The following is a 21,168-nucleotide window of genomic DNA, read 5'->3' on the forward strand; positions in this document are numbered from 1 at the left end:
ATCCAGTATCAATAGGCGGTACTTTCTTCGTGCTTTCTTCTTGGTGTAGCGATCAAACACCTGTCTGAGCCAAGCGAGGGCTACCTCGTTGTTTGTCCAGCCTGAAGGTGACAAGGAAACAAAGACAGAGTGTACTCCTGGCTTGATTTCCTCCACCCAGCTTGACTGTATAGTGTTGTTGGTAGACTCGTATAGGAGGCCTGGTGGCAGTGCCGATCCATCCCCACACACACACGCTATAAGCGTCACCCAGGCACGATTACCATCTTGAGTAGTTGCTGTAACCTCCTTCTTCTCCCACATACGTCTACTGAAGACGTGTTTGGTCCTTGTGGTGACTCCGATCATGAAGCCCTTCTCATCCATATTGTATGTGTGCTCAGCGTCAATGTTGTATTGGGCAATTTTGGACTGCAACAGGTCAAAATAGAGCTTGTACTTGGTATACAAATCGGCGTTGTGGCGATTGCTGTCCATACCCGTTGAGTATTGAGAGATGAGATGGATTGAGTGGTTGTTGATGAAGCGGGTAACCCAGCTCTTGCTGACTGGCTCTGTGGCTATCGATGACGCAAAATTTGCTATCATTTCCCTTGTAGGAGGTAGATGTCGGGCTGTAAGCTCCTCTATATACTTGACAAGCTCGTCCTCTTGTTGTGGAGTGAGCTTTTGTTGTGCAATTGCCTGCTCTTCACGCGATCGCGTTTCTCCTCGGTACTTGCGCGTCAACGTAGAGCGCACAACACCATGCTTTATGGATAATTGCGTCCAAGGGATGTTTTTGCATGGCATCATAGCATCTATCTCTTTAATGGCTTCCTCTAGCGTCATTGTGGCGTTGAGTTATGGTGTTGTGAAGTATGGGTGCATAAAGCGTCTTGGCGCATTGTGCGAATCCGCGCATTGCGCGCACAGACACGGTAATGCAGAGTCCCACCAACATCAATGTCTCCTACACCCACGCGATAAGGCAGAGCTTGTACAGTACATCAGAGGACTCACAGAGAGTCACATACCACCTATGAGACAAATGATAATCAATTTTGCAATGCCTTTATGCCAATGGGAGCCCTCATATAGCTGGGTAACAAGGCTCTTAAAATGGTACCCTAACACACTTATCACGGCCTGGACCACCCCTATGGATACCAATCATCCCGACACTGATGATAGTGAAAGATACCGTGCCTATTTTGAGCTGCTGCATACCAGAATGATGGAGTTTAATGTCCTTCCTGAGAACATATACAATATGGATGAGAAGGGATTCATGATTGGGGTGATTGGTAAGAGCAAGAGGGTCTTTGATAAGGTACTACACAAGAAGAGGCAGTTAAAACAGGCTTCTCACAATGTGTTATGGTTATTTCCCCTTACATGTATTGGCCAGCCCTTGGATGTACTCTGGGGCTGGACCAGAGGCTCACGGGCCACCTGTTTATATTCCTCACAAACCTTGAGGCTCAGCCATCAAGGATTTGTCTAATCTCATCCCATTTGGCCCCAGACGGCCCCAATCCATCCTGTGTCTGATTGCCTGCCTACAGTGACCTCACAATTCAAATCCTTCATACTTCCTCTCGGAAAAGGCAGTTGATTTGACATGGGATTGATACCCAGCCACCCAACAATGGCTGGAGGAAGATGCACCCTTTGGAGTGCTACAAACAACGCAGAAGGGCAATCAACCCGCAAAACTACTGGTCAGGAGCCAGGAGACCATTGCAACAACGCAGGTCAAGATGGCACACCTCCAGCAGAGGCGACGACGCCAACGCATAGTAGCCAGATGACGGGAGACTCAGGGGTTACCCCAAGTGGGCAACCGGCCCATATGACCCTCCCGCTACAACAACGCAGGCAAGAGAGTCAGGAGCCAATTGCAGGAGACCTGCAGGCAACAGTGCAGCAACTGCTGAATGCGCTCAACCACACCAAACTGTCAGGGGCCCCCGCAAGCAAAATCGAGATCCAACAGCGACAATTCAACCGCGCCGTACAAGCCGTACAACGGACCCAAGGCGGACTTGTGCCGGGCAGCAGGCAGCCAGCCTTTGACGAGGCTGGTAGGATTATTCAAGTGTTGAACAACGTCCAACTGAAACCAAAGCTGGGGATGGAAACCTGTCGGGGATTGTGAGTGATCAGTACGCTGTGGGAAGAATTGAAGGATTGAACTGAGGTTGTATTGGGTGAAGCTACAGACAGTACATATAGGTGAGTAGCTGTAAACAGCGCTAGTGTGACGTGGCAGTCACTCTCATGGAGGTGAGGTTCAACAGGCAAGAGCGCCCTGAACCGTGACACACCCCCCAGCTGCTGTAGACTCAGAAGTGGAGAGTCAACAACAGCTGATCAGTATCAGCTCAATGTATATAGATAGCGTCAAGGTCATTGCCGTCAGCCTGTTGCAGGCCTGTCAGGCGCTCAGTGATGTCAACAAGACCAAGTTGATGGACAAACTCTGTGAACTTCTGCTTGGGTAGTATCTTTGTGAGTCTGTCAGCAGGCATACAATCAGTAGAAACCCATTGAACATTGATGCGTGATGCGGTGACCTCCTGTCAAATCCAGAGCTGGTGGATATCAATGTGTTTGACCTTTGTATGGAGCTTGTTGTGCTGCTTTGTGACAATACCGACAGTCTGTTGATTGTCACACCATATTGTAGGTGTACAGTCAAGCGTGAGATTGATGCCAGCAAAGAATCGCATTGTAAGGGTATCTGTGACAGCGAGCTTAGTAACAATGGGGGGTGGTCCCATAAGATTAATTGCTACCGTTTTTCTGGCCATTGTGTGCCCAATTATCTATGCGCTCTCGTCCGTACCACGCTAGCGTCCCGATGGGTTAGCGCCATCGTTCTGACACGTGACAGCCTACTTCCCTACAGCACCATGACCCCGTTACACGCATCCACTCCTCCATCTGTGAGGCAGCGAGTGACAGTGAGAGTAGTTCTGATTCTGTAGTAGATTTTGTGACTGTACATTGGACTGTTGACTTCCAGTCAATCATGAGTCCACCAAATTTGAACGCGTACCCCTGAGAGCTCCGGCGAGTCTCAGGTTTGTCAGCGTACAAGGTGTCAGAGGATCCAAAGAAGAGAGGATCGCAGTATGTTGGATCATCAGTGAGATATTCAGCCATATCCTGCATGCTGGCAGAGGCTTCAAGAGCAAGACCCTTTGTGCTGAGCAGGTAGCGCCAGGTCTGTTGGATCTTGGAGACGTGAGACTGTCCTGGATTGGTGAGGTGGCAGGCGTAGACAACATGTGTACGGGCAACGTTGGGTCTACCCCAGACAGCAATATAAGCAAGAGAACCAACAAGCTGCTGATACAGCTTTGTTTGAGCAGTGTCAGGCTCCTCGGTAGACTGCGGCAGCCAGTTCTCTGTCAGTGGAACGTCTGGAGCCTTGCCCACAGTCTCAATGCTGTATCAAGTGCACACCTTGTCGATAAAGGCATCTTGGACTAGCCAAGTCTTATGCAGTGCTCAATCACGGACGATTTGGATACCAAGAAACCAGGTGAGGTCTCCCATAGCCTTGATGTTGTACAGGTCCACCATCTCTTTCTCAAAAGCTTCATGGAGGTGGGCATTGGATTGATGAAATGCCATAACAATATCATCAACATAGACAAATAGGATGAGCCAGCGGCTCGTATACAGGCATGGGAAGCCTTCAACTGGCTTCAGGTCTAGCCTGATGAGCTCCCAACGTAGCTCATTGTACCATAGAATTGGCAACTCCTTCAAACTATACAGGGCACGGAGTACCAGCATGATCTTGCCTTCCATGTGGCGGAATGCTTCAGGGGTTTCAGCGTACAGCGTTCGGTTGATATTGGCGTTTAGGAAGGCAGTAGGGACATCGTACTGCTTCAGTTCCAAATCAAAGTAGTTGGCAATTGCAATGAGTGCACAAAAGTTGCAAATAGCAAGCATAGCAGCGTAAGTATTGTCCAGTGGAGCTTGAAGGTCTCCTCTAACAACAAGTCAAGCCTTGAATTGTGAGGGATATCCATCACTGTCTGTCTTGTATGTGAAGACCCACATCAACGGTAGTACCTCGCCGTCTGCAGTGGCCTTTGTCTTTGCAGTCTTCTCAAAGACACCTTTGGAGCGTAGACCTTGCCATTCATTGTCCATGGCACGTCGGAACTGATTGCCAAACATATGCGTATCAAGCTGCTTTGCTGTCTTTGGTACAGGGGGCAGCTGCGATTGATGAATCCATGATATATCAGGTATACCAGTGGGTATTGACTGAATCTCAGTTGAGAACATTCGCAAATAATCAAGGAGAGGCCCACGTCCCAGCCTTGTAGCATAGGTCTGTATAGCAAAGTTGTTCAGATCTTTCTGTCTTCAATTGCGCTTGCCTGTGACAATCAGACTGGTATCATTTGGATTGAGGTTGACGTCCTGTGGTGCTCTCTTGCCTCGTTGACGATAGCCATCAGGTACCATTGGAATTGAGTCTGTCTCAGAGAGTCCAGGAGTTGGCAACTGTTGACGTTGTTGTTGTTGATTTGGCTCAGAAGGTTCAGAAGCATTGTCGGTCGTCTCACCCCCCACCTGGGAGTCTGCAGCTCTTGGAGCTGAGGTCGTAGGTGCTATTGAGCGGTGATGTTGACAACTGGTCAACAGGTCTTCAATGCTGATATCATCGTCCTCAGGTATCTCAGGATACTTGAGTAGCTCAATCACCTCCTTGATCACTGATTGAGTAGCGTATCCATCCATCCCTTCAAAGAAGAGTGTAGGCTCAAATACAATGTCGTGGGTGACTACGACAGTGTCCATTGTAGGCAGCCAGATGCGGAAGATGTTGGTACCTTGATATCCCACAAGGTGGCCAATAAGGATCCGTGACTTGAGCTTGTCAGCGGCTCTGAGATTGCGGTTGTAGACATAGGCACAACAGCCTATGGGTCTCATATGGGCAACAAGTGGCTTTCGTCCCCATACAACCTTGTACGGTGTCTTCCAGCCTAGTGCTTCAGTGGGTGTACAATTCAGAATGTACGCGGCAGTGCGATACATCTCATGCAACAGATCTTTTGGAAGATTAGCGTGTATACGCATGGCGCAAGCGCGTTGAGTGAGCATTCCACCTGCGCATTCAATGAGTCCATTTGGCTCCTTTGTACTAGCTGGGGCTGGATCGTACAACATGCCCAGCTCTTCTGTCATGTTGATCAGGTTGTTGCCAAATCCTTTCTCATTATCGCATCAAACAGCGACAACGTCAGCATTGTATACTTGCCAAATGCGACGGACCAAGGCCATAAACCAACGTGTGAGTGTTGTCCTGTCCTTGCGCTTTAGTGTAGAAATCTTGTGCCATTTTGAGTATTCATCCATAGAGTGTAGACAGTACTTGCTGCCATCAATACACTCATCTCCCACAGGGACAATGTAGATGAGGTCTATTGCAATTTGATAGAATGGTTGCTGTGCACGGCTTTCAGCCAGGCGCCTTGAGATGATGTGGGTCATTTGAGCTTCAACACATGTCTGACAGAGACAGTCCATGTGGTTTCCAGTCAATTGAACGCCAGTGACGTTCAGGTCAAGCTGGTCGACAGCCTTTCGACCTGGGTGGCCCCAAATCTGATGGGCAGTACGTCGGTCAACGATGTTGGTAGGCTTTGGTGCGTATGATGGGCGGTACAATGGGCGGTACAATGGGCGATATGACACTCCAAAGGTGCTCAGTTGTGAATGCAATAGCAACAGAGGTGGTCAGTGTGATGGCTCTGCATCAATGAGCCAGTGTCCTCCATTGTAATCAAGTTGCGCAATAATGTTTGAAGACTTGTGCATTTACAGGATGTTGCAGCCAGAGTCAAAGTGAATTGACTCTGTACGACAGCGTGCAAGACCTAGGACGCTTGTGAGGAAGCCTTTGATGTATGCAACGTGCGTCAGCTCCAGTGTCCATAGACCATATGGTGTGCGTGCAACAAGCTTCATTGTACCCCATGCTGTAATGAGAATATGACTATTGCCAGCGTTGATAGAACAATGTTCTGGATTGTTGTTGGTCTTCTTCCAGCCATGCCAGGCTTCTGTGTTGATGACGTGTGTGTTGGATCCTGGGTCAACAATCCATCGGTCAAGAAGCTCAGTCTGGTCAGTGTCGTCAACAGCCATTTGTGAGAGGGGGCCAGCTGGGGATACCAACTGCTCTCTGAGATGGAAGGATTGGTGGAAGGATGGTTCAGGCTTGTTGGAGATAAGGGTGTAGAGGAGACCAAGTGTGGGGATACCACAAGTGGTAAAAAGGATAAGTGATAAAGAAGGGATCAAGTGTGGGAATACCACAAAGGATCAGTGAGGAGTGAGTTGAGGAAGGAGTTGTTGAGGTGAATTGAAGGAGTGGATTATTATTGGCTGCAAGCCATGTCAGGATGACACCATTGTTGTGAGAGCTCCCACAGGCTCAGTGCGATTGTCAATCGCAATAGCGTCATTGTTGTTGTAGCCGAGAGTCATGAGTGATGGGCCAGTCAACACAACAAATGTGCTGCTGTCAGCAGGTGGCCTGCCGTTGTTGACTCGTAACGTCCCAGCATTCTGTGGTTGATGAGCTGTCCACCTCTCAAGAGCTGTCTTGATTCGCGCATTGATCTTTGGGTCTTTCCGCGCTTCCTCAACCTTGCGTACAGCTTCAGCAGCAGGCTGATATGTTGCTGGATGTCCTGGGTGGCGTGTATTGAGGATAAAACAGTCAGTGTACCAATGCTGTTTCCCGCAGATGCAGGTAGGTGTCTGTTGTACACTGTCACGGTGACCTTGGTTGCGTGTTGCTTGAGGCTCGATTGGAGATGCAACACCAAGCTCCGTGGCAGTGACTGCCAGGCCAGTAGAGTGAGGCTTTGTACGGCAAAGGTAGGTAGTCATCTCAGCAACGTACATCTCCAGGGATGAGATCTCAGTGGTGGTGCCTCATGCTTCATGCTTGAAGATCTCACGCAGGCAGGATGTAGCGTACTCTTGATTGAGTGCCTTGCAAGCAATCAGGAAGTCCTCCTGTGGTTGGTTGCTGTCAGTCTCTGGTAGTCCAATGGCCTTGCCTTGAGCTGTTATGTATACCCAGTCAGACAACCATTGTTTGACCTTCTTTGCAGCTTGTGGAGCAGTCTTGAGTGCGTTGTACTTATCAGCAAGCTCACAGTGGCGAGTTGCATCTGTTGGACAAAGGAACTTCTTGAGAGCAACCAGTTGGTCATATGGTGTCTTGAGATCCTTGATCAGGTGTATGTGGCATACAGCAATCGTCTTGCTGATATCCAATTTCAGGTCAGCCAAAGCCTTCTTCTGGGTGCGGTACTCCAAGCAACAGCGCTCCCATTGATCATATTCCCATTGGTAGGACTCTTGATTGTCAGCGTCAAGGTCAGAGAGCTTTGTAGCTCTAGCCTTGTAGTCAGTAAGTTGAGGCTTAGGGGACTCTGTCAACTCAGGGAGATCCTCCTTTGCTCCATCAGGATTGACATATTGCCAGAGATTGTGGCGATCTGCAACGTCTTGACGGATGAATAACCAATTGAACCAATCTTCTGGCTTGTTGAGTATGATAGTGACTCGTGTGACAGCGGGGTCAGACTCAGTAGCCATTGCAGCGGCTGTAGTTGTGTATGATTGGGACCAGGCAGTGTGCATAGTGAGTGAACACGGTAACAGATGCGTTGTGGTGAACGCAGTGACAGGTGCGTTGTGGTAGACGCGGTAACAGTTGCGTTGTGGTGGACACAGTAACAGATGCGTCGTGGGTGAATGCAGTAACAGATGCGCTGTAGTGAACGCAGTAACGGGTGAGAACAATCCTAGGATGCAGCTGGGCTCATAACTGTTGGGGATCGTGAGTGATCAGTACGCTGTGGGAAGAATTGAAGGATTGAACTGAGGTTGTATTGGGTGAAGCTACGGACAGTACATATAGGTGAGTAGCTGTAAACAACGCTAGTGTGACGTGGCAGTCACTCTCATGGAGGTGAGGTTCGACAGGCAAGAGCGCCCTGAACCATGACAAAACCAAACCTCCCACGATGCAGCAGGTGGATCAGTGGATTAAGGACATCAATACAGCCTTCCAATACGCGCAAGTACTGGAAGACTCGGTCACCTGCACCCACTGGATAATGGGGATGATACACTTCAATACCCATAGGGAACTGATCCAACAACAGATCAACAAGGGGTCTATCCGGACCTGGGCCAACCTCCGCTTGGAGGAGGAGCAGCTTGTCCAAGATCCTGTATTCACTTGGTACAAGAACTACGACAAGTTCTTCAACTTTGAGTGGCGAGACAAAGACTCTGTCAACACCTTCCTGATGGAGTTTAACAGACAAGAGTCGCTACTCACATGCAGCTTCTCCGCAACCCCAATCCGACACGCCTTGGCGTAGTCAAAAGCAAGCTGGAAGTGCTGCTGGGTGGTCTCAAGCACCTCAGTGTTGGTGAATTTGTCTCCCCTACGGGCAGCCGCAGAGCTGTGCTTGCAAAGAGCACGATCAATGAGGAAGTCAAGCATGTTGACAGTGCGGCGGAAGTGAGGCTTGATCTACACGGCCGGCTGTCAGACTGCATATATGCTCTCACTGATCTCATGATCCAATGTACAGCAACAGAGTACGCAGAGCACCCTGCATGAATGCTCCCACCGCTCTCACTGCGCTGTCAGATAGCTCGTACAACAGGCGCGGTCTCTCTGACGGCCGGTCTCCCTATGTTCAATAACCACGGTCCCCAGGTCCAATAGTTCCTTCTCTTCTGTACGTGTTTGTAACACAGGGTTACAGTGCCATAGTGAAGTAGGCTGTCACGTGTTGGCATCCGGCTGTACTGAGCTCCAAGGCTTGCGCTAGCCAAGGCGTTAACCGGGCGCAGCCCGTTACACCTATTGCTATTGAGCTTGCTGTCACACATACCCATACACAAACAGAGAAGAGCCTTACAGTAGGTGATGTACAGGATTTGATGGCTAAGAAGGATGGTGGTGGTGAGAAGGCAGCTGAACAGTCTGTGAAGAGGGTGCACAAAGAGAGGCAATGCAGATGTTGTGGCAAGACTGGCCACAATGCGCAAACCTGTACTGCAGAAATTGTAGATCTAGATAATAGCAACACTTCTGAATAGCACTGTAGGCTATAGTTCATTCTTGCACACTGTTGTGGTGTAGCTGTAATAGTCTGTAATAGTCACGATGTTGGTGAGGGGTGGCCGCTCGGTGGGGAAACACGTTACCGCCAATTTCGATTCAACATCAAAGCTTTGTTCAGACAACAAAGGATAGGTTCAAGTCAGGGAGCGGTGGTGGCAGATCTCCGAATATACATTACGGTCGCAATGACTTCTATGTGCTGAATCTATTGGATACACGTTTCTTGTCTCTTTCTCTTTCCTTTGCCGTCTACAAGGCGTTCACAGCAGCAGCGCCAGCCAAAGCGAGCAGCGCAGCACCCTCGATGCCGAACCTAGCAGCAGCGCCGGTGCTTTGGGGAAGAGCGCTACTGGCAGTGGCAGTTGCAACGCCTGAAGCGTGGCTTCCAGCAGCAGCAGTAACGCTTGTTCGCATTCCAGAGCTTGCAGCAGCGGCAGAGCTCTGTGGAGCAGAAGCGCTGGCATTCGCGCTTGCGGCACTAGCACTTGCAGATGCGCTCGCAGTTGCGCTTGCGCCACCGCTCAGCAACTCAGCACCCTTGACGACTGTAGCGGTAATGAAGGCGACTTCAGTTCCCGACAGCACGGCTGTTTGTGCATCCTCGCCAGACATTTCGGCGGTGCAGGTCATCGTGTTGGCCTTGGAATCGTAACCGTCGCAGCCGTAGCTCACGTACACAGTGCCGGCCGACATGGAGGCTTCGTAACGGGTACCGCCAATGATCTTGACGTCGAGGCCAGCGGCGAAGCCGCACTCGTCAATGGGTGTTCCCGTGGTGCAGGTCATAAGTGCCGATGTTGTCGAAGGATTCGCCGACTCGATGGTCGCAACAGGGGCAAGGCCATCGAAGCCTTGAGCGCAAGTTAGATCAGGGTCTCAAGGCTGCGGTGCTTTGAATACGAACCTCCGGGGAAGACGAATGACACGACATCGTCAGCGTACGCCGCACCGGCGAGGAACGAGAGGATTGCAATAGATTGGCGCATGTTGAACAATCTGCACGAATTCTCCAGATACCAAAGATGCTTGAAAAGAGCGTATGGGTTTTCGTGACGTATTAACGAGGGACGTCGAAAACGAATTGCGAGCACAACAACGAGTGAAGGAACGAGTGGTGGGTAAGGCTTGAGGCGTTCCGCTTGCTCTTGTGACGGCGACGCTTGCTTTTATCGTCCCCTGAACCGCGACGCTTGTCCTGAGGCTTCAAGTGGGCGCCTGAAACCTAGAGCCGAACCATCCTAGCTTCCACGCGAGATCATCAAAGCTTGACGCGAAATCCTGTGAACGGCATCAATGCGCGAATGACAGCCTCCATATGAACGTCTAGATGAAGGTGCGTGAGTCGTGTGACAGCCGCGGTGAGAGTAAACAATAGGCAGCACAGCGAAATGGGACGGTTTGAAGGCTATCGTCGACATTACATACTTCATTCCCGAGCCGCCCAACAGTCCAGAGCCAGCAACAACAACACAGGGCGAACCTTCATCTCTTCTCGAGCCATCGAAAGAGCAGCGCAAGCTTATTGCGCCCCTGGGCGTGTGTAAGCTTGCGTGACGTCAGAAAAAACATTGTATGCTGCAGTGGTACTGTGTAGAAAGCGTGTAAGAGTGGACCACGCAGCTGGGACTTCTACGGGCGCTAGTGAGCTGTCAGGTACGGAATCTCATGACAGGCCGATATCATCAAACCTACAAAAGCGGAGTTGGGTTATCGGTGTGCCATCTCTCCACTTCAGGGCTCATGGCCCGAGCAACCCGCCAGCACGCACAGGCGCTCCCCATCACCCACAAACTCACCAGACACAAGGCAGCAAATGCCCCCATGAAACCTCTCACAGCCAGTTGTCCAGGAATTGCAGGCCATTTCATCCAATCATCTCAGCCATCAGCCTAGAAATAACGGAACCAAGTATCGAAAGGCCCCAAAAATGGATCTGATGCACGGGGGGCCTCATCCTCTTGATGCCTTAGGGCTGACCGGTGAAGAAGCCAGCCCCACGATAAAGGTACATCAACCCCACCTGTAACTCTCACTGTTCGTACGGACGAACGCTCAACACAACTATTTGGACCTTCATCTTTCTTCACCTGCCTATTCTGCGGTTTCCTATACTACTCCGAGTACGTTCTCGCGAACATCCTACCGATCCCTTTTGCTCTTCCCAGGATGCCGTTCCTACTTGCCTTCCCTTGCAATGCATCGCCTCGCCTCCGTGGGTTGCAGATCTGCCAGCTTGGCGTCGTTAGTTTGACGACGGTGCTCACCTTCCTCGCTGCCGTGATCCCGAGCAAGCACAAGGCATTCACGTTCTCGCTCCTGTACGGCTTGATCTTGACGAGCATCACCACCTCGATCTTGATCAACAAGGAGCAGAAGGCTGCCACGCGTGGCATCTTGACAAAGGACAAGTATGTCAAATACCAGTTTTGGAAAGTTGCTGGAGGCTTTGTGATGTACTTCATCGGCTTCATCGCCTTCGTTGCTTCGCCCGGTGGCAACGAGAAGCTGAGCAGGAACGAGAACGGACTCGTGATCAACGGTGTCAAGGTGAACACTCTGCAGTCAACCATTTTGTGGCTGAATACTTTCAACTGGTAAGTTTGATCACACCGAGCATATATCCGACTCTACGGACCGAATGCTGACTCCAGGAAGGATCTTCATGTGGGCCAGCCTGTTCTACTCCTGCTGCATGACCAAGCTCGAGACCGGCCCGATCCGTCTTGAAGGCGAAGAGGCGAACATCTCGCTGGGTCGGGACGATACCACTAATGACGAGGCGTATGCTAGGCGTCTGCAGGCTCAGGATCCCAACTGGCAGGCTTAGACAAAAACTTGCGTGGCACAATCAACCACAAACCGGGGACTAGGGTTACTTAGACGATGGGGAGGTACTATGCAATGCAGTACAGGATGTAGAGCATGAGGGCGGTGCGCTATTATGTTTGTGATGGCGACATTGGTAGTATGCTATGAAAGTGCACACGAGTTACGATCAAGTATAGCATAAATCTCACGAATTTGGCCGGATGAGATTGGGCATGTGCCTATCCTCACTTTTTCATTGCATGCATCTTTGTTCTGAATATCTGTGATGGCCGGTGCAGAAAGGCAACATACAATTAAACATAATACAATAGCTCCTTAGTAATGCTGGAAGATATTGGGGAACGCGCGGACTCCACTCGATACGTCCGCAAGGAAGATGCAAAGTTGTGTGCAGATATGCAAGGTGCTAGATGTCCCTGTTCCGGTTTACAAACTGTCAATACAATCACCGCGAAGTTTGGGAGAGAACATCAAGTATCAGTACAGCAGCACATCGCATCGCATCTCACTCCTCATCGAGTTATCGAAACATCGGATTCTATGTGCAATTACTATATTACACCCTCTCTGCCCTTGACCACAGCCTCCTCCATTCAAATCTATCACTCACCACCTACAAAACAAAAGCAGCCAACCCAAACATACCAGCAGCAACAACATTCACCTGCACAGCCGCAGCCGCACCCGTAAACTCCGGCAAGTGGCTGGATGTAGCAGAAGGAGGCGTACCGGTACCAGAAGGCGCCGGCACCGACGGCGCAGGAGTATCAGTAGGGTACGGAGGAAGCACGCCGGGAAACGAAGTCAGGTGGGGCGAAGGGCGCGACACAATGACGGTGTCGACGAGGGAGGAGAGGGGGATGAGATCCGAGTAGGAGGAGGAGACGGAGGGGACATCGTCGGTTGCATAGGTGGGTGCTGGGGAGGTTGGTATTAGGAGGGAAACGGTGAGGGGGAGGGGGACGGACCTGAGTACTCCGAGGCAGTCTCGGTGGCAGTTGGGTATTCGGAGTACTCTGGCTCTTCGGTCGCATAAGGTTGCGTCTCGACAGAAGCCTCAGAGCTAGTAGGCTCAGGAGTAGGCTCGGAAGTAGGCTCAGCAGCGGCCGAAGACGCAGGTGGTGCTGGGACCTCAATTGGGAAGCCGGCAGCCGCGCAGATACCAGAGAGGACTTCAATGGTCTTTCTCTGATCGGCCGCGTCGGTGCAAGCCTGTTGAACACAGGGCGTAACGACTGGAGTGAGCTGGTCGGCCTTCTGGCACGAGCAAGCAAAGTTAGTGAGGCCGCAGTTAAGACCACCAGTGGCGGTAGCAAGACATTGCAGAGAGCATGCTGGCAAGTCGGTGATTGTTTGGGCGGCGGCAATGGCTGTGAGGGTGGTGAAGATGAGTGTGTTCCTCATTGCGATGCTGTTTTGCTAGGCTTAGTAAAGACTGGATGTGAAAGCTGACCACTAATGAAGAGCGAAAGAGACGACGACGACAATGAGGCAGTTTATACTGCAAAGACTGCAGGGTAGGTTGTTGATCAGTACGTTGCATCCTATGTATTGCCTGCACTTTCAGTCTTCATTGGGAATCATACAAAGATCTGCGCCGGAGATTACCAGCCAAAAGAAGCAGGCGGTTCCATTCACGGTATGCGGCGTTCTCGTGATCGCTACCAGTCAACACCTCATGCTGTGCAACTTTTGACAACCGTGTCTCGCAAAGAGAAGTCCGCCCAAACTTTTGTGTAATGGGTTGCTAAGGAATTGATTGGCTGTTGTCCGGTTATTGTTGTTGAGTTGGAGATCCGGGGTCGTACGACACGCATGCAGGATCCAGGCGGTAGCGTATCGCATGTGAACAATGGTACAAACATGCGGCGGACGAGAACGAGTGGCCAAGAATAGTCGCTTGTGCCACGTTGACGTGGACTCTCGTTTGCGGCTCCCGGTGGCAAGCGATCAGTGTCCGACACCGAAAGTCTGGCCAAACTCTGTCCTGTTCGAAGTACATGAGCGGGAACATCAGATACAATGCACGTGCAGTTGAACTGTGTATTGCCTTGGTGGTGTCTGGGGAAACCTATGCCTCCCGCCTCCGCATTGCACGGAGATAAATTCTTGGCGTTCGCCCAGGGTGTGCAGGGTGTGCGATAACTTCTTTCGCAATTGTACGCGGAGTGTCGTTATCCTGTTGTTTCGATCCTTGGGAGTTCGCTCACGGAAGACGTAAGACATGCAGCAGATTGGTAGTATGATTTCTGCAACACTTCCTTTAAGATGGGCGCAATACTGCGGGTGATGGACGGGTCAAATGCGCCTCTTCTTTCCCAGACGATGAAGTCTGCAAGTTCCTGATACTTGATGTATCCTGCTCCTCCTCATCACTTCTTCTCCAGTTCACATTAGCCCACGCCATACTATCGTTATTGCTGATGAAGCTCGATCCATCATAGATCTCCTGCTCGTTCCTCTGCCTAGACTGCTGCATCTCCAAATCCTTCGTCGGCCCACTCTGCATCCTGAAATCCTCAGTCTTCAAAATCTTGTTCTCCGTGAGCGGTGCCCTCGGCTGCTCACGACTAAATACGCTCTTGAGCATAGATATTGTCTGGTGGGTAGGCGGTAGCGAGTCTGAGTCTTGCGTGGAACATTTGAAAGCACTATTGTACGAGTTTGGGATGATGAACAGGTCACTGTTGCGTGAGCGATCCATTGCAATCTTCTTGATTAGGTGCGCCATTGACATCTCGATGTTGAGCTTCACAAGGTAGGCTAGTGGGTGGAAGATGGCATATCTAATCACAGAGGTCAGCCTCGTGATCGTAATTCAAGTGTGTTTGGGTGGCTATCGTGAGCAATGAACTTACACAAATCCGTTTGGGACCCACATCGCGGCAATGATCATGACGTCCATCAGCAAAGAGATGACGACTATGCGCTGGTTAAACATGACAAGCCTGTTGTATTTCTCAAGACCGTTCTTGACAAGGTTTGCTCTGACTACTCGCATGAAGTAGAAGTTGAGAAACCCGTCAATGAGCAAGTATAGGACCTTTTCGATTCGATCCCAGATATTGTTGATGTGAACCCACCTTGCTCTGTTAGTTGTACAGTCAGGGAGAATATGGTCGCGCCACTTACTGATTGCTGATCTGAAGGCGTGCAGGCATCCATATGCAGAATACACTGATGTTGATCAGTGTGACGATAATGGCAGTACCGATCATGAGGAGACGGCCTTTGTGTCTGTCGGCCAAGATGATGCGCACTCGATTGATGATGATTTGGAGGAGTAACTGCACTTGAATTGACCAGTTCAACACTGCAATCGTTAGTCATACTTCTCATCATCCAGAGCAAAAGCAAGCAACTTACAAATTGACATGTAGAACCAGAAACTCGGTCTGATTGCTTTCAACAGGTACAGCAAGCACTCAATCGCGATCACGAAAGATGCAGCTAATTCCAGCCATATCATCCAGATGTATGCACTCCTCAACGGATTCCGACATGCTCTTGTTTGCCTGTAAGCGATGTACGCTGCTGTAATGGCGAAGAAATTTGCAAGACCGAAAACCAAGCTGGCGACAATGATCGCTCCCTCCGTGACCGGTTGGATATAGTAGTCATCGCGAATGAAAGGGCCCCATCCTGTGAAGGTCGGATCCGGATTTAACTCAGTGTTCCAGCCCATGATGGCGAACTCAGGTCGGTATAGATATCATTGACTACGACTACAAGGCTATGCAGTGTGTCGTTTGATGTATGGGAGCAATGGTAGAAAGTGGAGACCAGAGGCCAGCTGCAGATGCGCTCGACCATATCCATCGACTTTAGACAGATGCAAGCTCCGATCCAGACGCTATGACGCTACCCCGCGATCTGCACTCGTGCATATGCGAACAAATTAGCAAAGGGCCGGCTGTTGAGACGGGAAGGCTCCTGATCGCCAGAAACATCGCCGAGAACATGTGGACCGGTGTTAGCTCGCATTCACGATGAACTTTACGATAGAGATGCAGCTTCCCATCGTGACACTGTAGACAGCAAGAGTTGGACCACGTTCATCAAACCACTCTACATTCTTTGGCTATCGACTTGTAACACAGATCATCAGTTCCACCGACACGATGTGTGAGCGTGGGCCAGATGCAAAGCCGAACCATGAAAGTTTTTCAGGATCAGACAGGGCTGTGAGACAGGGTTGCAAGCAGGAGCAGGTCGACCCGTGCGCGAGCCATCAAAAATCCGAGAAAAAGCACTTCCAAACGAACGGTGAACAATCGGTGTCGTCAGAATGATGGTGTTGTGAGGAGGCAGGAAGGTGTGACGAGCGGAGGATCCGAGGGTACAAGTGCAAAGATCTCGTGTGCAACAAATGCCTTGCCATCAACGGAGAAGCTGATCAAATGCTATTACATGCTAATACGTGCGAGATGACCGACAAGTACGACGTGGTTGGGCTCAAAGCAATCTGTATCGAGAAGCACAAGCGCGCATGCCTCGAATTCTGGAACCACCCAAAGTTCGCTGAGTCCGCCTACCACGTCTACTGCACCAGACCTAATCGCGACGAGGGTTTGCGCAACATCGTGTGCAAGACGATTTCCGACCATTTGAAGCTGCTCGAGAAACCAGAAGTGGAGGATCACATGACGGAGTTCAATAGACTGGCCTTTGGGTTGCTCTTCGACAATGCAGGGCAGGCGGGATGGTGCAGCTAGTGAGGTTCGACCCGCCATATCGCACTGAAGTACCCTATGACTCACCGAAGTTGAGAGAGTGACAGCCTCTCATCTTCAAGGACATCCAGCAAATGATGGTTCTGCGAGGACAACTGGTCCTGTACGGCGAAGATGAGGCGAACCTGTCCGATACAACGTTAATGTGGCGGCGTGGGCCGCTGTAATACACTGATAGCGACGGTAAACGATAACGTAGGACTATTGGGTCGATGGAATACTGCGCTTAATTGCTATCTAGCTAGGAGAAGGCGACTATATACTAGCCCTGGAACGTGCTAGTCCAGAACAGTCTAAGCAAGGGTAATCGAGTCTCGTACGGACCGACTACCGCAACACTCCCCAGCTGCCGTGAGCAACAAAGCTGAACTGTACTTGTCTAGTACCATCCTGTGAGCCCTGCTGGATCTGGTATCTCAGGGTCCTGTGTACGTCCTACAATGTAGTGCTCTACGTTCTCTAGACCTAGCTGTTCCACAAACTTGTGGTGTGTCTGTCTTACTAGCGTCATTGTAAGTCCTTCTGCTGGTATGCCTGCTGTTGGACACCAGACAACGTGTAGACGACTGTGCTGTACCTCCTGACTTAGCCACATCTGGTGTGTGTCAACGTGACATTGTTTCATGTGTAGCCTGTCCTCCTGCTTCGTGGCTATGCCTACTGTCTGCTCATTGCCATAGTAGATGACAGGTCTCACATGCGGGCTGAATTGGATGTAGTTGAACACTCTGTTCCACCAATCCATTTCCCCTGCAGCTACCGACAGGGCTACCAGCTCTGCCTTTGTGGTAGACTTTGTGACTGATCGTTGACGCGTTGCCTTCCAATCGATACACATCCCGCACAGTTTGAACATGTACCCATAGGAGCTCTCTCGGGACTCCTCATCGTCAGCAAATGCTGCGTCAGATGCTCCGTAGAACTTCGACAGATCATCGATCTGGCTGATGTACATTGTGTTGTTCCTTGCTCTGTTACATGCTTCAATAGCAAGGTACTTGGTACCAACCAGGTATCTCCACGTGTGCCTTGCGGCTGCTAGGTGCTTCTGCCCAAGATTCTGTATGTGACTTGCTAAGGCTGAGTGTGCTCGTGACACATCAGGCCTTGTGAAGGTCAATATGTAGGCCAGTGATCCTACTAGCTTACGTCTGTGTACGGTTGACGTTCGGCTCTTCTTGAAGATAGCTCTCAGTCAACGGCACTGCTGGGTTTTTCTGACGTCTGTGCCAGGTCAAACTTCGCTGACACCTTGTCAATGAACGAGTCTTGTACTAGCCATATGGCCCCTGTTGTCCAGTCTCTTACTACGCGTACGCCCAGGAACCACTTCGGGTCTCCTAGACTCCGTACGTCGTATGCTGCCTTGAGTTGCTTCTCAAACTGACTGCGATGCTCAAGCTGCTGTGGGTGTACTAGGACGACTATATCGTCCACGTAGAAGAACACGACCAGTTGATCGCTAATGAACAGGCACGGCACGTCCTTGATCGGCCTTAATCCCAATATCACCAATGTCCCTTTCATATGCTTGTACCACAACTGTGGCGCGTCCTTCAGACCATACAGAGCTCTTCAGCTCCAGTAGTTCACCCACCTGGCTTACAAACGGCTCTGGCGTTCGTACGTAGACTAGTTGTTCTAGTGGCGCGTTGATGAATGCGTTGAGAACATCGTACTGATATGCGTGAAGGCCAAACGCAGCAGCTATCGCCATCAAGAGTCTGAATATACGTGCTGCTGGCGTAGCCGCGTACGTGTCTCCCCACTCATCCTGGATGTCACCCCTGACAACTAGTCTTGCCTTGTACTTGTACAGGTACCCGTCTTCATCGAGTTTGTACGTGAACACCCACGTAAGTCGCCGTCAACGTACGACTGGCTTAGCACCTGCTCAATCTCCTGCTTTTCATGTGGCTTTGGGATGTTAAGGATTGTTGCTATCTCACGTAGCCTCCATCGGTCAAAGTGAACCTCCTCTGTCCCACTGTCAGACGACACGAATACAACGTCTCGTGTCCGTACAATTCGCTGCAGTGTAGGCATTCACGCACGTGTCCGTAGAGTCGTAGCCAACTAGCTGTCCTACCAAGTCCCGTGATTGTAGCTTCTCTACAAGCTTCAACTTGGTGTTCAGTACGTATGCTCTGAATCCAATGACGGCTAGGTGAGCCACTGTTGGCTTGTGTCTTTGTACAATCTCATACGGCGTTCTCCAATCTAGGGCTTCTGTTGGAGTACGATTCAGTAGGTATATGGCTGTCATACAGCACTCGTTTGTCAGTTCCATAGGCAGGTCTCCGCCGATTCGTATTGTTCGCCCTCTGGTGGCAATGGTGCTTCCAACTTGTTCTGTTATACCGTTCTGTTCCTCAGTATACTCGGCTCGTGGTTCCACAACGATTCCGAGCTCTCTGAACATCTGGAGCATCTCACTGTACCCACGGTCACTGTACAGTCTCGCAGCTGACACATCAGCGTGATACTGACGTTTGGTCTTCGCTAGTAGTTGACTAGCTGTACGCTTGAGATTAGTTGAGCCCTTATCTGGTAGGCAGCAGGCCTTGTGCCATGGCTGTACTGGTCAACAACGTGGAACATCCACAGATCACCATTGTAGCAGCGCTCTGTCTTCTCATGTAGTTGGACAAGATCAATACCCAGTCAATAGAACGGGCGTCCAATAGGTCCCCTCTGTGGCCGTCGGCTTACAAAGTTGTGTAGCTTGCCTGTACGCAGACCTCACACTCCTTCCACTGTAGTGCCTCAGGATGTTGATCAATCTGTACGCCGTCGACGTGGCCATCCAATTGAGCTACTGCTTTCTTGCTGATATGCCCAAACAGGTTGTGAGTGCCCTTCTGGCTAACTACTAGAGGCTTTCGATCGTCTCATGATGGCATTGGTACTGCGTGGCGTGTTACATATACTGACAGCAGAGCTGGTTGTGGTGCCTGCTCCCTCTCATCGTCGATCAACCAGTGTCGGTCCTGGTACTGTAGTAGACAAATCACGTTCGATACCTTCTCTTGATACAGGCAGCCACGTCCTGAGTCGAAGTGTACTCCTAGAGGTCTACTGCGTGACAGTACTACTACACTTGTGAAGCATCCAAGTATGTAGGCCACGTACGTCAACCTCATCTGACTCCGTCCTGTTGAAACTTTGACGTTGAGTACAACCTCACCCCACTCCTCTATCTGAGCTAACACTCCGCCTGCGTAAACGTAGTCCGTGGGCTTTCCTCTCTTTGTTGTAGTCCAGTTGGGCCCCTTCGTGTTTGTAAAGTGACAGCTTGAACCTGGGTCCAATATCCAGAGGCATAATACGCGTCGTATCGATTTTCCTGTGCTTATTGGCCTGTCTGGTTTGGTTGCAACCCCTAATGTTGCAAATGTACCAAGCGATGACACAATTGGGTGCTTACGTCGATAGTAGAACCGGAATTCAGCCACAAGTTCTGCAGTTGACGCGTACTGTTCCCCTCTATGGTCCTTCCTGATTAGCTCCTGCAGCTGTGTCGCTGTCTAACTGTCATCAAGGCCCCTGACCGATATTATGAAGTCCTCTTGTGACCGATTACCGTCGATCTCTGGCATTCTAGCCTCTGTCAGAAGTCTGATTATCGTCACCCATTCGTCGAACCAGGCATCCAGGTTGCCTTTATCGGGCTTGTACACACAGTCCTGTAACAGCTACGCAGCTGGTGATTCCTCTCACTTACTGATGGACAGAGGTGCTTCTTGAGCGTCGTCAGCCGGCTGTACAGATCTGTACAATTGACGATCAGGTCAAGATGCTTGACATCAATCGTCCGAGCAATCTCAGCTTTGAATTCCTTTAAAGCCTTCTCTTTCTGCAGCCACCGTGCCTCCTCACGCTCAAATTTCCTTGCCCACATGCTGTGGACAGAAACCTCTTCAGCAGATAGATCTTCAATATCAACGTCCTGCTTTTCAGATAATTTTTTATTCTTAAACCTCCAAATAGGCCTCTCCTGTGGCTTCTCATGTTGTAGCTGTTTAAACTCTTCTCCTGATAGCCCTGGGTTGACGTACGGCCACATGCCGTCTCTGTTTGCTGTGTTTTTTCTCACAAAAAACCACTTCTCCCAGTCATCAGGCTTGCTGAGTATAACTGACGTCTTCGTCACTAGCTGGTCCTGCTCATACGCACTCATTGTGCTCTCTCAGGACGTGCTCTGTCTGACGCTTGACAATCGAGATGGTTCTGTGTCAAACCGCGGTCGGTTTTTCTGAGAGTACGGTCTACAACTAGCTGTATAGGCTGTAGATAAACGGGTGAACGCAGCGATTAACTGAAGGCTTCCGGGCTCATAGCTGTGGCGGCGTGGGCCGCTGTAGTACACTGATAGCTACGGTAAACGATAACGTAGGACTATCGGGTCGATGGAATACTGCGCTT

The 21,168-nt window shown here is 50.4% G+C and overlaps 13 protein-coding genes across 13 annotated transcripts; 5 read left to right on the top strand and 8 right to left on the bottom strand.

Annotated features, from left to right (window-relative positions):
- Positions 1 to 1,630: 1,630 nt before the first annotated feature.
- BU25DRAFT_462455 (uncharacterized protein) lies at positions 1,631 to 2,140 on the top strand (the record flags this gene model as incomplete). Its single annotated transcript, XM_033710522.1, has 1 exon — positions 1,631 to 2,140. One exon carries the CDS (start codon positions 1,631 to 1,633, stop codon positions 2,138 to 2,140), a length of 510 nt encoding a protein of 169 aa, XP_033557015.1.
- Positions 2,141 to 5,835: 3,695 nt separating this feature from the next.
- On the bottom strand, positions 5,836 to 6,165 carry BU25DRAFT_462458 (uncharacterized protein; the record flags this gene model as incomplete). The annotated part of the gene is made up of 1 exon (XM_033710523.1): positions 5,836 to 6,165. One exon carries the CDS (start codon positions 6,163 to 6,165, stop codon positions 5,836 to 5,838), a length of 330 nt encoding a protein of 109 aa, XP_033557016.1.
- Positions 6,166 to 6,561: 396 nt separating this feature from the next.
- Positions 6,562 to 6,915, bottom strand: BU25DRAFT_300419 (uncharacterized protein; the record flags this gene model as incomplete). Its single annotated transcript, XM_033701977.1, has 1 exon — positions 6,562 to 6,915. A coding segment is annotated over one exon (354 nt), but the record flags the coding sequence as incomplete, so codon positions are not given.
- Positions 6,916 to 7,173: 258 nt separating this feature from the next.
- Positions 7,174 to 7,632, bottom strand: BU25DRAFT_301138 (uncharacterized protein; the record flags this gene model as incomplete). Its single annotated transcript, XM_033701992.1, has 1 exon — positions 7,174 to 7,632. A coding segment is annotated over one exon (459 nt), but the record flags the coding sequence as incomplete, so codon positions are not given.
- Positions 7,633 to 8,063: 431 nt separating this feature from the next.
- BU25DRAFT_494703 (uncharacterized protein) lies at positions 8,064 to 8,685 on the top strand (the record flags this gene model as incomplete). The annotated part of the gene is made up of 2 exons (XM_033711795.1): positions 8,064 to 8,336; positions 8,390 to 8,685. The coding sequence occupies 2 exons, from the start codon at positions 8,064 to 8,066 to the stop codon at positions 8,669 to 8,671; spliced, it is 555 nt and encodes a 184-aa protein (XP_033557019.1). The 3' UTR covers positions 8,672 to 8,685.
- Positions 8,686 to 8,982: 297 nt separating this feature from the next.
- BU25DRAFT_414820 (uncharacterized protein) lies at positions 8,983 to 9,172 on the top strand. The gene has a single exon (XM_033707388.1). It carries the CDS (start codon positions 8,998 to 9,000, stop codon positions 9,154 to 9,156), a length of 159 nt encoding a protein of 52 aa, XP_033557020.1. The 5' UTR covers positions 8,983 to 8,997; the 3' UTR covers positions 9,157 to 9,172.
- Positions 9,173 to 9,262: 90 nt separating this feature from the next.
- BU25DRAFT_414821 (uncharacterized protein) lies at positions 9,263 to 10,545 on the bottom strand. The gene is made up of 2 exons (XM_033707389.1): positions 10,086 to 10,545; positions 9,263 to 10,032 (listed from the first exon to the last, which is right to left on the bottom strand). Exons 1-2 carry the CDS (start codon positions 10,165 to 10,167, stop codon positions 9,431 to 9,433), a joined length of 684 nt encoding a protein of 227 aa, XP_033557021.1. The 5' UTR covers positions 10,168 to 10,545; the 3' UTR covers positions 9,263 to 9,430.
- A 375-nt stretch (positions 10,546 to 10,920) lies between these two features.
- On the top strand, positions 10,921 to 12,210 carry BU25DRAFT_442891 (uncharacterized protein). The gene is made up of 2 exons (XM_033709330.1): positions 10,921 to 11,775; positions 11,837 to 12,210. The coding sequence occupies exons 1-2, from the start codon at positions 11,348 to 11,350 to the stop codon at positions 12,006 to 12,008; spliced, it is 600 nt and encodes a 199-aa protein (XP_033557022.1). The 5' UTR covers positions 10,921 to 11,347; the 3' UTR covers positions 12,009 to 12,210.
- A 359-nt stretch (positions 12,211 to 12,569) lies between these two features.
- BU25DRAFT_414823 (uncharacterized protein) lies at positions 12,570 to 13,511 on the bottom strand. Its single transcript, XM_033707390.1, has 2 exons — positions 12,979 to 13,511; positions 12,570 to 12,928 (listed from the first exon to the last, which is right to left on the bottom strand). Exons 1-2 carry the CDS (start codon positions 13,412 to 13,414, stop codon positions 12,624 to 12,626), a joined length of 741 nt encoding a protein of 246 aa, XP_033557023.1. The 5' UTR covers positions 13,415 to 13,511; the 3' UTR covers positions 12,570 to 12,623.
- A 1,146-nt stretch (positions 13,512 to 14,657) lies between these two features.
- Positions 14,658 to 15,680, bottom strand: BU25DRAFT_302960 (uncharacterized protein; the record flags this gene model as incomplete). Its single annotated transcript, XM_033702019.1, has 4 exons — positions 14,658 to 14,796; positions 14,869 to 15,093; positions 15,143 to 15,323; positions 15,377 to 15,680. Coding segments are annotated over 4 exons (849 nt in total), but the record flags the coding sequence as incomplete, so codon positions are not given.
- A 676-nt stretch (positions 15,681 to 16,356) lies between these two features.
- BU25DRAFT_351322 (uncharacterized protein) lies at positions 16,357 to 16,725 on the top strand (the record flags this gene model as incomplete). The annotated part of the gene is made up of 1 exon (XM_033703356.1): positions 16,357 to 16,725. A coding segment is annotated over one exon (369 nt), but the record flags the coding sequence as incomplete, so codon positions are not given.
- A 2,074-nt stretch (positions 16,726 to 18,799) lies between these two features.
- BU25DRAFT_301389 (uncharacterized protein) lies at positions 18,800 to 19,057 on the bottom strand (the record flags this gene model as incomplete). Its single annotated transcript, XM_033701996.1, has 1 exon — positions 18,800 to 19,057. A coding segment is annotated over one exon (258 nt), but the record flags the coding sequence as incomplete, so codon positions are not given.
- A 1,213-nt stretch (positions 19,058 to 20,270) lies between these two features.
- BU25DRAFT_434539 (uncharacterized protein) lies at positions 20,271 to 20,923 on the bottom strand (the record flags this gene model as incomplete). The annotated part of the gene is made up of 2 exons (XM_033708866.1): positions 20,271 to 20,404; positions 20,443 to 20,923. 2 exons carry the CDS (start codon positions 20,921 to 20,923, stop codon positions 20,271 to 20,273), a joined length of 615 nt encoding a protein of 204 aa, XP_033557027.1.
- Between the last annotated feature and the right edge of the window lie 245 nt (positions 20,924 to 21,168).

The sequence above is a fragment of the Macroventuria anomochaeta genome (assembly GCF_010093625.1).
Source record: "Macroventuria anomochaeta strain CBS 525.71 unplaced genomic scaffold BU25scaffold_41, whole genome shotgun sequence".
NCBI classification, from domain to species: domain Eukaryota; kingdom Fungi; phylum Ascomycota; class Dothideomycetes; order Pleosporales; family Didymellaceae; genus Macroventuria; species Macroventuria anomochaeta.

Coding starts and splice junctions, on each gene's coding strand:
- BU25DRAFT_414820 (XM_033707388.1), top strand. CDS start 8,998: ATGGCTAAGAAGGATGGTGGTGGTGAGAAGGCAGCTGAACAGTCTGTG.
- BU25DRAFT_414821 (XM_033707389.1), bottom strand. CDS start 10,167: ATGCGCCAATCTATTGCAATCCTCTCGTTCCTCGCCGGTGCGGCGTAC. Junction 10,033..10,085: donor GTCATTCGTCTTCCCCGGAG/GTTCGTATTCAA, acceptor CTTGCGCTCAAG/GCTTCGATGGCCTTGCCCCT.
- BU25DRAFT_442891 (XM_033709330.1), top strand. CDS start 11,348: ATGCCGTTCCTACTTGCCTTCCCTTGCAATGCATCGCCTCGCCTCCGT. Junction 11,776..11,836: donor TGGCTGAATACTTTCAACTG/GTAAGTTTGATC, acceptor GACTCCAGGAAG/GATCTTCATGTGGGCCAGCC.
- BU25DRAFT_414823 (XM_033707390.1), bottom strand. CDS start 13,414: ATGAGGAACACACTCATCTTCACCACCCTCACAGCCATTGCCGCCGCC. Junction 12,929..12,978: donor GACTGCCTCGGAGTACTCAG/GTCCGTCCCCCT, acceptor CAACCTCCCCAG/CACCCACCTATGCAACCGAC.